At 44.2% G+C, this 15,224-nt stretch overlaps 1 protein-coding gene across 1 annotated transcript in view; it reads right to left on the reverse strand.

The window, feature by feature from the left end:
- Positions 1 to 3,046: 3,046 nt before the first annotated feature.
- ALDH1A2 (aldehyde dehydrogenase 1 family member A2) overlaps positions 3,047 to 15,224 on the reverse strand; it is an 84,531-nt gene continuing 72,353 nt past the window's right edge. The window contains exons 9-13 of the mRNA XM_037502569.2: positions 14,329 to 14,513; positions 13,804 to 13,968; positions 12,964 to 13,121; positions 12,572 to 12,646; positions 3,047 to 4,898 (exon numbers count right to left, since the gene is read on the reverse strand). Coding sequence (XP_037358466.1) covers positions 4,826 to 4,898; positions 12,572 to 12,646; positions 12,964 to 13,121; positions 13,804 to 13,968; positions 14,329 to 14,513 — 656 coding nt within the window. The 3' untranslated portion in view covers positions 3,047 to 4,825. The remainder of the gene's footprint in view (positions 4,899 to 12,571; positions 12,647 to 12,963; positions 13,122 to 13,803; positions 13,969 to 14,328; positions 14,514 to 15,224) is intronic.

The following is a 15,224-nucleotide window of genomic DNA, read 5'->3' on the forward strand; positions in this document are numbered from 1 at the left end:
CCCGCCAAGGGACCTGGGAAGGTTCTGTGTTATCCTTTCATAAACTGATTTAAGTGCCAGGTGAGGAGTTATAGTGAGAGAGCAAAGAAAGCCACTGAATCTTGGCTGAGTTAGCACATTAGGTGCTGAGCTCTACAAAGATGGTGGCCACGAGCCGAAGCCAGCGCCTGGGGGGCAGGCGGAGGGGCAGAGCAAGGGTTAGTTTCTTAGGATCATTTATCGCCGTCTCAACCCTTCTCACCAGATAATAGGGACCCCTAAGAAGGGTGACAGAACTTTGTGCAGTATGTGTTTTCCAGAATCATTCTGGCTTCATTCGTTCCCTATCTTTGTTTTGTTATTTACTCCTACTTTTAATCCATGGGAGTTTGTTGTTCCAGTTAAAACATTTTTGTGACTGACTTTAAATATTTCTGGGATATCAGACAACCAAAACAACTAGAAAAATAAATAAGACTATATAAATACATCCAACTGGCAAGGAGCATTTCTGTTCTGGTTGTGCCTGCACCCTCCCCTTGCCAAGAATGCAGCCTATGTGCAGTAAGAGTCCATGTTGGGTTCTCTCTTACAGTCTTGCTATCCCTCCTCTTTACACCTCTCCCAATTCTACTCATCCTTTAACACCTATTCCGTGGCCAGTGTCCTCCTGACCTCAGCCAGTAAGCTAACTCTAGTTTCTTCTGTTAATGTGGCATGCGTCAACCTTGTGCTATGTCATCTCTTTCTATGGGGATCTGAGCCCGCCAAGAGTGTGGAACAGAGCAGGTAGAGCAGGTGCTCTGTCTACACTGGCTTTCTGATAACAAACCTGCACTTGGCTCCGGAGAGGCCTGGGGATGGTGGTGGCTGCCCCTGAGTAAGGGCTGCCCCTGTCTCTCCATGTAAAGGGCACATGACCTGCCCTGCTCCTCATCTCCCTCAGTGAATGACACTTCTCTACTTCACAAGTGAAGAGAGCAATTTAAAATTCTCCAAGCCCCCCAAACCATCCTTCAGCTCTCGGCCTCTCTTCCTGTCCTTGAGCTGTCTCCTCTGTATTTCCCCTATTTCTTCTCCATGCAGTCGCCATTTCTCTTCCTGCTTTCTGACTCCAGTTTGGTCTTTCTTTCATTCCTTGTACACAGAACTGATTCTTGTTATGTTCATGCCATGGTCCAGTCACCTGAGAGAAGTTCCAATTCTCATCTCCAATTACCTGCTGGAGATTTTTGTCTAGATATCCCCTCCTCACCATCAGACTAACATGTCCAAAGCCTGAAGTCAAGATCTTTCCCCAACATTTTGTTCTGTTTCAGCTTCTGTGGCAGTGGCAATGCTGTTTCCTTACTCAACTAGGGTTAAAAACTTATCTTGGGCCTCCCCGGTGGCGCAGCGGTTGAGTGCTGGGTTGCGAAGCTGCCCGCAGCCTCTGCGGTGCCGGTTCAATCCCCAGCTGCTCCCCGGCCACCGGAGGAGGGTCCCACATGGCGCGCAGACCTCTCCTGCCGCCCGCTGCTCCCCTCAGCAGTGTACTTTGGTCCTTCTGCCTGCTCTGCTCCCCGCTCTGGCTCTGGTGAATTCTCTCACCCTCCCACGCTTCTGACTGTACCCAGTGCATGTATAAACAAAACAAAACAAACAAATAAATAAAACATGCCTCTATAAAAAACCAAACAAACAAACAAAAAAACTTATCTTTCTGTCCTTTTATACTCACTCGCCAGTTTCTGGTGACCTCTCCACTCATGTGTTTCCTTCTCCATCCATATGACCCAAGCCAGTGTCACACCAAGTTCATCCTGCCATCAGGCTTGACTTTCCTCCCATCCACTCTGCGCCAGACCAGTATGCTCTCACCACCGCTTCATCACTCTGCGGCTCAAAAAACCACTGGGGACTCAGTTTTCTATGCCAGTTCCATAGCACTGGCTGGCCATGACACCCTCGGCAACTTGACCAGTTGTCAGCACTTGGAATCTCTCTTGCTAGTTCATCCCCTCATTCTCATGTAAGGATGTCTCTGCAGGATACTCCTTTTACCAGGTACACCTTCCTCTTGTTCCTCAGTTTATTGTGGTGCTGATGTACTGACACAAATGACCAGTGAGCTGACGGTGTTAGTTATGCTGTCTTAATCTGTCCTGATTTCAGGATCATAAAGACATGAGGTTTGAGACACTTTAGGCTTTGAAGAACCATGAAATTATTTCTATCTTACCCTTATCATGCTACCTATAAACTCTACAATGGCACCTTTCCAGAGAGGTTTAAATTGATTACTCTATGCCCATTCTCATTCTCATTTTCTTCCTGATGGCTCAGGATACTGAAAATGAGGTAGATTTGAAGGCAGCTCACATCAGAGTTCAACCCAGCATCCCGGGGACTGCACTCTCCCACGCCCAGTTTAGTTCTCTGAGGGACAAGATGTCAGCAATCCGAGCAATGAACCCCACTGCAGAGCAACACATCTCTCCCCAAACCCGATTCCCTCTGCGGCCCTCTTCCCCTTCAGGGAAATGCAAATCAAAACCACAGTGAGATAACATCTCATTTTTGTTTCTATCTCACTTGACCAGGACTTGAGTGGAGATTCCAAGGTTTGGAGGGGGATATGCAGGTCTAAAGAGTAGAAACCAATCCTTAAAAGCTCATCTCTGAGAATGCAGGAAGAGCAACAAGCTATAGCTGGTCTTACAGTCACCATTTACAGCCTCGTTTTTACAGCTGCAAAAATATTGCATCAGGTTTTGAGCTTTTGACTTCATTTCACTTTGGTAAATGAAAATAAAGCTACTGCTAAATGCCATCCACACCGGGAGCGCCTGTCGTGTGGTCTGTGTTGTGGGAACCAGACCCTAAAATCTCTACATTTCAGTTTTCACGGAGGATATTTTTGAATGAAGATTGTCATTTCATGTATCCCCATACATGCTTGTAGCTGTTTTCCCCACCTAACTGTGTGTACACGCGGATTTTTAAATAGTGTCAGAGAATCAGGAACCAGAGAGCAAAACCCAAGAGCTGAGAGAAGGGCCCAAATGTACCAAAAATCACAAAGATGTATAAACACAGCCAAGTAATCCCAAGGAGTACACAATATAAATGCTTTATTGCTAGCACAGAGGTTTCTTTTTAAGTAAATTAAAAGAAATAAATCTTCATTTTCACAGTCTATATTGCAATTCAAAGGTAACTAGCTGGTTAATGGGTATGTTCACTTGGACACACGCTACAGAAGGAGAGCATGGCATTCACATGAAAGGACTCAGAAATGTGGCATCTCTCGAGGCATCAGGCCACTGAATGCACTGTCATTTGTAAGTAACAGCAAGTAGAGATTTCTTTAAACATCATAGACAAGGGTTATAAATAGAAAACTGGTATGGTTAGAAGCAGAAAACTGTTAAATACAGCAGGCTATATATGTGTTCCCTTACTTCTTATACTCTAGGTTATGTCTGGTACTTTTAAATATATGGTCTTCATCTAGGTTAGAGACTGAATTGGATTTGGCAGCTGGAAAGGGGGAAGAAGGAGAAGAAGCCGACATTGCCCTCATGAAGCTGGTGGATTCACTGGAAAGCAAAAGAGGTGGGAGTGGCCGAGAGGAAAGAGGTGGCAACTCCAGGGCCCCCGCGGCAGGTGAGAGGCAGGACGCTGTGACCGCCACCGGGCTTGCTGGGGGAGCCTGGGTGGAGCACGGTGATGGGGCTGCTGGACTCTGCAGCTGGAAAAGGAAACCTCTAGGCTTGGTTAGACTTTCCAAGGTTACTGCCAAGGGATTTAGGGCATATTGGAGCACAATAAGCCAAAGTCATCCACCAAAACACTGAAAATAGCAGGTGTTGCTGGGGAACAGAAAAGTTATAAAGCTAATTGCAAAGATAATTCACTTAGTAAGAATTGTCAGGAATTATTTCTGCAAGGAACCCAGCATTACTGTTTTCAAATTCTTGAGGCTACTTAGATTGTTTTTTGGTTGCTCTTAAAGATAAACTTTGGAAAAGATCTTATCAATCTATGAAAAACAATCCATCCCCTGCTTTATTCCAGAATAACCAAGAAAAATTAAATGTACATGTACACACACACACACACACACACACACACACACACCTCCCAAAACCATGCAGCAAGTTCAGAAGCTATGACCTACACATGATGATCTCCATCTTCCTGGTCTTTCACTCACTGATGGACGTAAGAAAACCAGATTGGGTCAGGAATATCCCAAGTTCTTACTTCTTAGTAAATCTGCAGTGTACCAGCTCCTGGCATTTTCAGTCTGGTCTGGCTCTAACTAAAACCATTTCATGTTTTGCTTTGAAGAAATGGATAACATGAAACGGTAATTTGGCTGCAAAACCTTGGAAAATTGTTCCCGGCCCAAACATCTGCCCCAAATGAGTTTAGCTAGATCTTCTTGGAGGAGCAGGAGGGGTGGGTGAGCCTAGACAGCCTGGAAGGGGGAAAATGAAGACAATGGAGAGGCTACCTTTCCTCAAAAGGAAAGTTCTTTGTGACAAAAGGCATCAAATAATAGGGCTCCCTTATTCAACCCCTCAGTCTGGACACTGAATGTGCCCAAGAGCTACTCCTCTTTCCTTCACCCCACTTTCCCGAATATTTGGTATCTTTAAGGTGATCCCATACAGAGTGCCAAGAAACCCTGTCCAGCTGGTTTGCTTTAGTAATGCAGTGACCGGCCTGGCCTACATGTTATCATTTAAATCTTTAAATAAGAACCGAGTATCGACTTTGGATTCCTGAGAGCTGGGCTCCACAGGGAAAGCAGAGGGAAAGTCATGTAGGCTGGCTTTCACGATCCTTCTTGGTCTTCTTAAGAGTTCTTCTGGGGGATCTTTACTGTCACAGTCTTGACTTCAGAGTATTCTCGCAAACCAAATTCTCCCCTGAAAATAGAAACAGGCAGCATCAGAGACCAGAGGTCCAGGCGGGTGGGCTTCTGTTGGTCAGTCTTGAGAAGGTGCAGTTTGTCATCTGCTAACACTAGAGGCTGAAATTTTATGTAAAAATTCCTATGAAAAATTCCAGCCTGCCTTTGCCGGGCAGAGAAGCTGTAATGTCATGAGTAGTTAATGTTTTTTCAAAGGTAAGAGATGATTTTGTCTTCACATTATTGCACAGAGAGGCAACAATCCCCCCAACTACTTGGAGAAACAAACCTGGGGGTTAGCCTGGGCTAGCTGTGGGGGCCATAGCCTGGCTGTGCCTCTGGCTGGGCAGGGTGAACAGCAGGAGACCCAGGTCCCAGGTCTCTAATGCCAATGCTGTATTTCTACCCCAATGTGGCACTTGCTCTTCAAGGCAACTTTGTATCTTTCTGAAGACCCTATTCTTAAATGTAACCAAATGGGGGAAAGTATTTGTGCATGTGCATCATATATCTAACAAGAGACTAATATCCAAGACCTACAAAGAACTCATACAAATCAAAAACAAGAAAACAACCCAACCAAAAAATAGGCAGAAGAGCTAAATAAATACTTCTTCAAATGAGACACGCAGATGGCCAAGGGCACGTGAAATAAATGCTCATTGTCACTCATCAGCAGGAAATGCCAATTAAAACTACAATGAGATACCATCTCATGCCCGTAAGAATGGCCTATGTCAAAAAGACCAGAAACAATGGGTGTTGGTGAGTTGTGCACTGTTGGTGGAAATGTAGACTGATCTAGCCTCCATGGAAAATAATATCAACATTAAAATAGATCTGCCATATGCTCCAGCAATCCCAATCCTAGTACCTGCTCAAAGAATGCAAAACCACCAACTTGAAGGGATATATGCACGCCTGTGTTCATTACTGCACTATAAGCTTACAGTAGCCAAGCTATTGGAAACACTCTAAGTGCCCCATGACAGGTGAGTGGATTAAGTGATGGTGTATAGACACAGTGGAATACGACTCAGAAAAAAAAAAAAAAAAAAAGATGACTTCTTGCCATTTGTGACAACATAGATGGATCTGGAAGGGATTATGCTAAGCAAAATAAGTTAGAAGGACAAATACTGGATGATTTCACTCATACATGGAATATAAAGAAATAAAGCAAACAGAGCAAAGTGGGTCAGGGCCCAATGGACTGCAGTGGAGGATTATGGGTGCTCTGGTGGTGGGTGTGATGTGGTAACATACATTTGAAGAGGTGTGGACCTGCCTACCCATAAAACATCAGTATTGTAAATCAATGTTACCTTAATAAAAATGATAAAAACTGAAACAAATAAAACCATTACGGGACACTTTTGATGTGTCTGTGTTCTCATCACTCTACTAGCTATCTAGTCCACTTTAATTGAAGGAAAACGGAGGTTTCCAGCTAGGATTCTCTCAGTATGGTATAAACTGTTATCCAAAGGCTTGCCACAGAAAAACACAAATCACCTGAAAAGTCTTAAAAACATAATCCTGAGCCCCCAGAGTCGAGGCAAGGAGTTAGGAAATCAAAACCACCAATTAACAAAGAAATGGTAAGTGGTAGTAAGCTGTCCCCAAGACTCCTTTGGCCACTTCCTTCCTGGCTCAGAGTCCTCTGGATCAAGGATTGTCATTCATTTGGTTTAAGCCAACATTTTTGAGCTTCCTCCGGGGGAGCGCTGTGCTGGATGGAATGGAGGAAATAAAGAATTGGAGCGCTGTACTGGATGGAATGGAGGAAATAAAGAATTGGAGGTGCTTGCAGGTAGCAGAGGGGAGTGGGTGGGGGCTGGGTCACCTGTTCAGGAGTGATTGGGCAGGCCTTATCCTGCCCGATGGGCACTTGAGTCATTTTCCAGCCCTGCTCTCAGGGTGCCAGGGTGAGAGGTGAAGGACCACGCCTCCTCACTAACACGGCTCCTTTCCCCCCGCTTCTCTTCCTTAGTCACTTCTCATTTTAATCTCCTTTTAATTGTCTTCCTCCCCTTTCTCTATTTCATTGTAAAACCAAGCATATACCCCAAGGTTTTTTCTTTAAAATATTTGAAGTTTTTTCTTTCTATTCTTTTTAAAGTCACACCTCTTGTGAAGCATTTCCTGACACTTGGCAGAAGGCTTTCCCTCGATAGCCCTCCATTCTAGTACACACCTCCAGCACAGCGCTGCCACTGAGGGGGACTGGGTGGGGGGGAGCTGCCGGGGCCTCTCTGTCTCCCCCTCTGGAGTGGTGTCTTGCTAATCTTGCTCTCTGCCCTCCACCAAACCTAATGAATAGCTGCGAAATCAGCTTTAAAAAGGTACCTGGGAACTATGGAAGGGAGAGCTTCTTCCTCTCCTCCCTGCCCACCATTTTACCCTGTTGCCAGATCATCCCTTCCAGAAAAAAAGGAGAAATATACTTAAATAAGGATTAAGAATTTCTTTTAAAAGTCATGTATAAAAGGTACAAAGTTCCTGTGTCTGGGTTTGCAATGGAGACCTGCTGTAAATGAGTTATTCTGCTTCCTTCCAAGAATTCTCAGAGCGAGCCCTACACAAAACTCATCTGAAACTCAAGGACACCTGATGTCCCCTTCACTCCCCAGGGACATCAGAGGGCAGAGGCTGAGGCAGCAGGCCATTCGCTCATGTGCACTGGCCACTTTGCTTACAGGAATGAGAGAATAGGCTTGGGCCTGTCCCACACAGGGTATGGTTCCCTCATTAGCTCCTTTGAGGCTCTGAGGCTCTTCATTACCCTCATTAGCTCCGTTCAGGCTCTGAGGCTCTGGCGCTCTCTGGCCTTTTTCCTGCCCTTGGGCAATTCTGAATATGTCTCTTCATCACAGACATCATCTGCCTCCTGTTTGAAGTGAGGTTCCTCCCTTCTTGTTTCCTGGCTTGTGCACGCACTCGGGACAGACCTTGAACCACTTTCCTCCCACTCAGATCTCTCACTAGGCTGTGAGAAATGTAAGGCAGTCTACAGAGTCAGAGAGCTTGCAGTACTGGTGCTTTCAAGTCTGCCTGCTGGAGCCCATAATCTTTAGTTGCAAGATGCAGGAGAAAGTTTTGCAGGACCTGAGGGACTCCTCTCCCAGGTCCAAGGTCACTGTGTGCTGCCAGCGTCCACACAGCACCTGCACACAACCAAGACAGAGGAGACCTCAAATCCACCACAGACGTGCTACCCTTGAGCCCAGGGAAGGACAGCTGGTGAGATGTGTGAGGGCAGTGCTTAGGGCAGAGAAACAACAGTGTTGGGGTCAGCAGACAGAAGCGCCAACGGGGGCTATGGTGGTGTGACTGCAGCTAATCACCCCCATTGTCTTGGTCCCCAGTCCTTTCTCAGGCAGCAGGTCCAGAGCTTCTGCACACGTAACACCCGGGGAGTTTGCTCAAACTGTAGATTCCTGACAACACCCCCCCCCCACCTCCCACCTGCACCAAAGCCTCTGTTTCAGTAGGGCTGTGGAGGAACTCAGGAGACTCAGACAGGCCTATCCTTTGAGAAACACTGCTGTGAGGTCCCTGAAAGCCCAGAAGTTTGAATTCTGTAATTATTTCACCTTCTCATTCTAGGATCTTTCTCTCAAGTCTACTTAACCCAGTTAAATTCCGTAGTTTCGGAGATAAAGAAATTCATGCCTCGAGGCAGACATGCCAATACTGATGTGCCCCAATCAATCTTTTTGTACAGTCACCGTCATCCCTGGACAGTGTGTCAGGGAGCTGGCACATTTAGACGCCTGTATTAGAAGCCACACTAGGTTACATTTCTTAAGATGAAAACACTTGGCATATTTCATAAGTAAGGTAAGATATGAGAATATGGTGCTTCTCAGCCAGATGTTTTAGGAAATCACTCAGACTTACCTATAAAATAAATATGATTCCTGTTTAGGGCGTATATTTTCCTGTCTTTTTCTGTGGCTTATGGCAGCATTTTCTCAAAGTCCAGTCCCAGACCACCTGCATCAGAGTCATTCCAGAAGCTTGTTCAAGATGCAGATCCTGGGTCCTAGCCCAGATCTACTAAGTCAGAATCTCTGTGCAGGCCCCCAGCTAGGCATGCTAAACCAGCCCTTCCCTTCCTCGGGCTGAGGTGACTTCTGTGCACGTGTGTGCTGTGTAGGTAAATACATGCACACATGCACACATGCACGCACAAACATGAGAGCCCCTCAGTAAGAGTATCCTAATAATGCTGCTCATCTTCAAAGCCCGTCTTTTAGTTTTTAAAATGCTGGGGGCTACAGTTTCCTTCCATCTCCTCCATTTGTGACATATATTTTATAGCTTGGGCTCTAGGACCCTTTGTCTCAGGGGGACCTGAAATGAAGCTGAGGAAAAAGACAGGAAGAGTGAAACACACAGACAGGCAGAACCCAGAGAAAGTCGGGTCTCTGACCCGGGAGTTAGCAGCCAGCCCGTCAGGTGACCTGTAGAGGGCAGCCCTCTCCACGGCTCGCTGTGGGGGAGAACCTGGGCTCCCAGAGCTCTCCTAGAGTTCATTTCCAGAAAGTGCTACCTCTCTTCTCTGTTCCTCTTAGAAGGGGGCAAGGAGGTGTCAGAGGCCAAAGCTGCATGGAGTTAGTACGTCATGAGATAAATAATTCTGTCCAGATGAAGGATTAAGTGGAATTTATGCGACTGTATTACATAGGGAAAAAAAAAAAGCAGGGGACCACAACAGGTCCTTTTATTTGAATCATTTCCTACCACTCCAGAACACTGAAGAAAGAGAAAACATGTTTTAGGAGCAACTCGGGACAAAGAACCATGTAATTTAGACAAGATGAAGTGAGTCTCATCAAAGAGCACCGTTTCCTAATCATTTTTCAGCGGCACTGGAAGGCCAAATCACAAAAGTACCTACAAGACAAGTCGCGAGACGCTGTTCTTCAGACTCGGGTCACTGCTCTGTGTGGTTCTGACAAGTCTGTCTCCTAGACCAGCTTTCCAGGCAAAGGGAACATTTCTGATAGGAACAGAATGGACCTGGACAATGTCACCAGCCTGAATCCCAGGCAGGAGGGCTGGCCGTGATGAGAGTTCAGGGTTGTTAGCCTGGTTTAGGCACCATCCAGCAGCAATTATTTGTTAGCATATTTTATGCCCATGATTCACTCTGCTAATGATCTGTAACAGGAGTCAATGTGAGCAGCATTCCCAGAACCAGTGATTTCCCCAACATCTCAGAGACCAAGCAAGCAGGAACACAGAGACAGGAAATGAAATAACAAGTCGAATGCATCTTGAAAAGTGGAAGCAGAAAGTTAAGGCCATATGCAAGTTAAGAAGGGATACCTGGAGCACATGAAGACTTCATAACAGCTGAAGGATACTAATAACTAAGGAAACAGGATCCAGATTGGTTATGTGTTCTGGCTATAAAGTAAGTGAGAAAAGAAGCAAAGCTTCAAGCAGAAGTGGATTCTCCTGGGCATTACCAGACACAGAGCATAAACTAGTGATACTAACTGGAATTTTGGCTTACTTAATCCTAGCATTTGATCCTCACAGCAACCCTTTGGAGGATGGTATTATAATTATTCCCATTTTATGGATGAAGAAACTGAGGCTTAATGAGATTTAGTAATTCATCCAACGCTGCGTAGGTGGTAAGTGGCAGAGTCCAAGTACCAAGCTGAGCAGTGTGATTCCAGAAATTCTGTTCTTAGTCTCAAAGCTATACCTACTTTAGGGTTAAAAGACAATGGGCTAGAAATTACCAGTGAAAGTGTCTGAAGAATGCAAATCCTCTGAGCTGGTCTTATGGGTTCCCTGCATTTCCCTCAAGCACCATGCTTATTCCTCCCACAATGCTTTTTACTCACTCTTCCCCACTGCTATTTTGTTTTGCCCATCAACCCTGCAAAAACATCCCTCTCTTGCCATCTACCCCAAACATTCCTCTCCTTTAAAAGTTAATTCAAATCCCCATTTTAGATCATATCTAAAGGTTTCCAGAACTTTCGAAGCTCACAATCATCTCCCCTAACCCTGAATTCCTCTATCACTTCACAGTCTTCTCTGGAATTCTTCTGACTCTTTTAGTGTTGTAAATTTCATTTAACAAAATTTTAAGTGTCTTAATGAGTTGCATCTTCCTCCCCCCCACCCCGCCCCACCAAGGACAGTGTTTTGCACAGAGTAGATGCTTAATACTTGTTTATAGTTTGATTGTGAACTAAGTGCTCAAAAAAAGAATGCTTTCGGAAATGACAGAGGCACTGGGCATGGAAGATGTTTCCACTCATGGGTCATAGGAATTAGAAAACATGAAAGAAAATGAAAGAAAATGGGCTTTTTTTGGGGGGTGGGGATGGAAAACCCTGGCTACCAATCATCTTCTGAATGTCCCTCGAAAATACATTTGTATATATTAAGGATGCAAATTAAATCCCTCTGAAGTCTAGTTTTCCTCTGCTACAATCACAACTGTCAGGTCCTTAACATCCCAGGAGGACTTGGTCCAACTCTGATTCAGTCCCTAAGAAGTCCTGGAGCTTGGCCCCTTTGCTTCCTTGCCTGAGTGTCATGGGAACTAAGGGCATTCAGAGCTACTAATACCTAGGTTCAAATCTTAGATTGCCAAGTGGCTGGCCAGTGACTTAGGCAAGTTACTTAACCATTCTAAATACCAGTTCCTCATCTGAAACATCTGCAATATCAAGCTAAGTGTGTCTATCTCATTTAGTAATTGTGAAAGTCAAATGAGACAGAGCAGGAATTTAATTAATGATATCTACTAATGTTTTTGTAAAAGCCTTCCAACATGTCTTCTTCCTTCAGCCTCTGTCAAGACACCCTCTATATGCCAGAAATCTTGGCTTTAAAAAACGTTGGTATCTCCTCTGCTCCCACCCATTGGCCTTTAAGAACCCTTTGAGAATGAGTTCAAACCAATCTTTCCACTTGTATTTTCAGCAAGTTTCCTCTATTCAGTCCCAGAGTCAAAGAATCTATTGGGCAGGTGACAGAAACAGTAAGCTGGGTGTGTGCGAGGCAAATAATCACTGATATTCATCCCAGGAGCATCAGGAGTGGTAGGGAACATGGCAAACTGCAGTGCTCAAAACAGTAGCAACTTTGCTATGGGAGAATGAAAATAAACAAGAAATCTAGATTTTATGTAAAACTTCCTCATTTTCAAATGCCCATTAGAAATTTTTAAATGTGAAGCAAAACATTTCTACAGCCACATTTGGCCATTGGGCTGGCAATTAGGGACCGCTGTTTTGAACACAACACCCTCCATTTTGTTTTCAACTAGTGTATATTCACTGTGACTTCACACCTTTGCTCTTGCTATTCTTTCCATGTGGAGTGCCTGCTCCTAAAAATTGAAATGTAATTTTACTCTGTGAAGTCTCCTCTGGCCTCATTAGGCAAAACTGATTTTTTTCTCTGTACTTATAAATGCCCATATTATATGGAATTACTGGTACATTAATTGTTCTCTATTCCCATTTAAAGTGAGAGAACTGAGCTTTAGTCATCTTGGTAATAGTACTCAGATTCAAAGAGCAGGTGCTCAACAAAATGTTTAATGAATGGATGAGAGTAAGAGTTAAATAGCTGTGTAAGTACTCCTCTGTGCAGACAGTCTCAACTACGCTGGTGTCTTTGTAGACACCAGCAATTTTGAACACTCACATTTCTCTCCCATTTCCAGACATCTTGAATCCCCCAAAGGGGCTTTGGGCATTCAAGGCATTGTAACAATTGATCCTAAAAAAAAGGAAACACAGAACTGTTAGTGTGAGCTCTGCTTGCAAAGAAATAATCCCACTGGTATATTTCTTTTACCATTTTATTTTTTAATTCCCTTTTTCTAGATGAAAAATATATAATTTAAGGTTTACTTTGATATCCTGATTTTGCCAGTCAGGAGTATATCCCTTCTCAGGGTGAAGGCTGGTTGCCTTTGGCTTCCCCATCCCTCCAGAGGCTATGTGTTTCTTTTACCCAGACTCAGGAGAATTACAAGGCCCCTATGCCACCAGTGGAATGTGTAATGGCAGAACAATGAGACTGACTGATCTTACCAAACAGTCCCAGCTTGCATGGCAGAAGATACTGTGAGGGCTTTGTTGATGTCATTAGTGAAGACAGCTGCTACGAGTCCAAACTCTGAGTTATTGGCCCTTTCAATAACTTCATCCATGGTCTTAAACCTCAGAATTTCCTGAACAGGGCCAAAGATCTGCAAAAAACAGTGCAACCCAATATGGTCACTTTGGCATCTTGTACGTGCTCTCTACATTTCAAAGTCAGTTTATTCTGCCTTCTTATTTAAATGACATTTAAGTTTAGTGGCACAAAACTAAATATCCAACTTTCCCATAATAAGATTACATAAGACTCTACCGTTAGAATTGAACACCCCTGTCCTCCACCTCTCTCTCATCACTTGACTTCACTGTGTGACTAAAATGCAGCTTTCTCCGTGAGCCCAGACACTGCTCCAGAGTGAAGAACTACTGCTCTGGATTGTTGGGTCACCTGCATCTGGTCCCTCTATGGCACAAACATGAGGATGCTTGGATGCCTTCTCTTTCTTGGTAATGGCCCAGGGGCAAAGTGGACTATTGGGGAAACTGGACTATTGGGGAAACTGAACTGTTGCTAGTGTAATCTTGTGGCCAAACATTAGCTATTACAACTGTTCTGTTAGCTAATAATAGTTGTAATCATGTCACCTGGACTCCATCTACTTGCTTGCTTTTTGTTTAACATATTTTGAAAGTAGGGTTTTCATAGCCATGTTTATTGCCCTTACAGAGTGTATATAAAATATAAAGAGCTAAAACTCTAATCATCTACTGGAAGTGCCCTGGAAACCATCCCAAGGATGGTATGTCTTTTGTTAGAACCCCAAACTATACCTCCTCCTTGGCAATCCGCATGTCATCAGTGACGTTGGAAAACACTGTGGGCTCAATGAAAAATCCCTTTCGACCCAGTCCTTTGCCTCCACACTCCAGCTTGGCACCCTCAGCCACTCCACTCTGGATGAGCTCCAGGATCTTGTTGTACTGTTTCTTATCAATCTATAGAAGAAATTACCTAATGACTTCATTGTAAAATCTTTTATGAAAACGGAAATAAGCATGTTTTCAAGAATCTTTCATCTTTGATTTTTTTTCAAATCATCTGGAATTGCTGTTAACCATTACTGACACATGAAAAATCTCAATTTTGTATGATTCAAACTAATATACTAAGAATTCCAATAAACATCTTGCTCTAATGATACTGCTGAAGCAGAAGTGCCAGTTGAAGATTTAGGCAATGTTTCTGCATTTTGAGCCACGAAGACAGAGTGAAGCATAAGGAGGCGGCAGAAAAACAGAGCTACTACTATGCTTGCCAGGATTAAGTGAAGAAAGGAATGATGATGATTTCCCTACCTGGGGTCCTTGCTCAGTGGTAGGGTCAAAAGGACTCCCCACTATGCGTCTCTTGGCCCGCTCCACGCTCCGTCTCACAAACTCCTCGTAGATGGACTCCTCCACAAAGATGCGAGACCCCGCGGTGCAGCACTGGCCTTGGTTGAAGAACACACCTTGGTGAGCCTGCTCCACAGCATAGTCCACTGCAAGAGGAAATAGCCACATTCTCAACACTGCTGCACCGCAGAGCAGCCTGTCAACAGAGCCTCCAAAACCTTCCCTCTCCAAAACCTCAGGTATGTCATGCTTCCCACAGAGCATGCCATGAGTAGCTTAGTGAAAAACACCAAGTTGAGAATGCAACTTAGTTCTCGTTCTAACTAGACCCCCACATGACTTGCTATGCGAACCTGGACAACTTCACTTCTTGGTGTCTCTTTCTTCTTCTGTAAAAAGGGATTGGACCATGTCACCTGTAACAGAAGTCTCAAACCCCAATATGCCAAGGGGCTGGAGATAATGTGATGGTATGAATCAAGCAGTAAAAGGATGTGGTGAGACTTAGAATGCCACTATGTTTGGCTGTTGTGATGCAGAATATAAGCCAATGGCAAGTATTTACAATTTTTGAAAAAAGAAATCAGTACTTTTAATGTGCAGTTTTGTTTTTTTAAAGTACAGTTTAATATTAAGACAGGCAATCTAAATTTGGCCAGTGCAGTAGCAGTTTGCAGCTCCTAAGGGCCTGGACCTATAGGGCTTCATAGCTGCATGTTTAGTTAGTATTTTGGTGAATTAAAGTCCATGGCTGGTGAGCCATGGACATCTCTGAAAACACTACCTTTCCTCTATATTTACATAGAGTTGCATAATAGCATATAATTCTTTCATTTTCCTCTTATTCTTCAAGATAG

Source organism: Talpa occidentalis, unplaced genomic scaffold, assembly GCF_014898055.3.
Source record: "Talpa occidentalis isolate TD23 unplaced genomic scaffold, MPIMG_talOcc4v2.1 talOcc4.11, whole genome shotgun sequence".
In the NCBI taxonomy this organism is placed as follows: domain Eukaryota; kingdom Metazoa; phylum Chordata; class Mammalia; order Eulipotyphla; family Talpidae; genus Talpa; species Talpa occidentalis.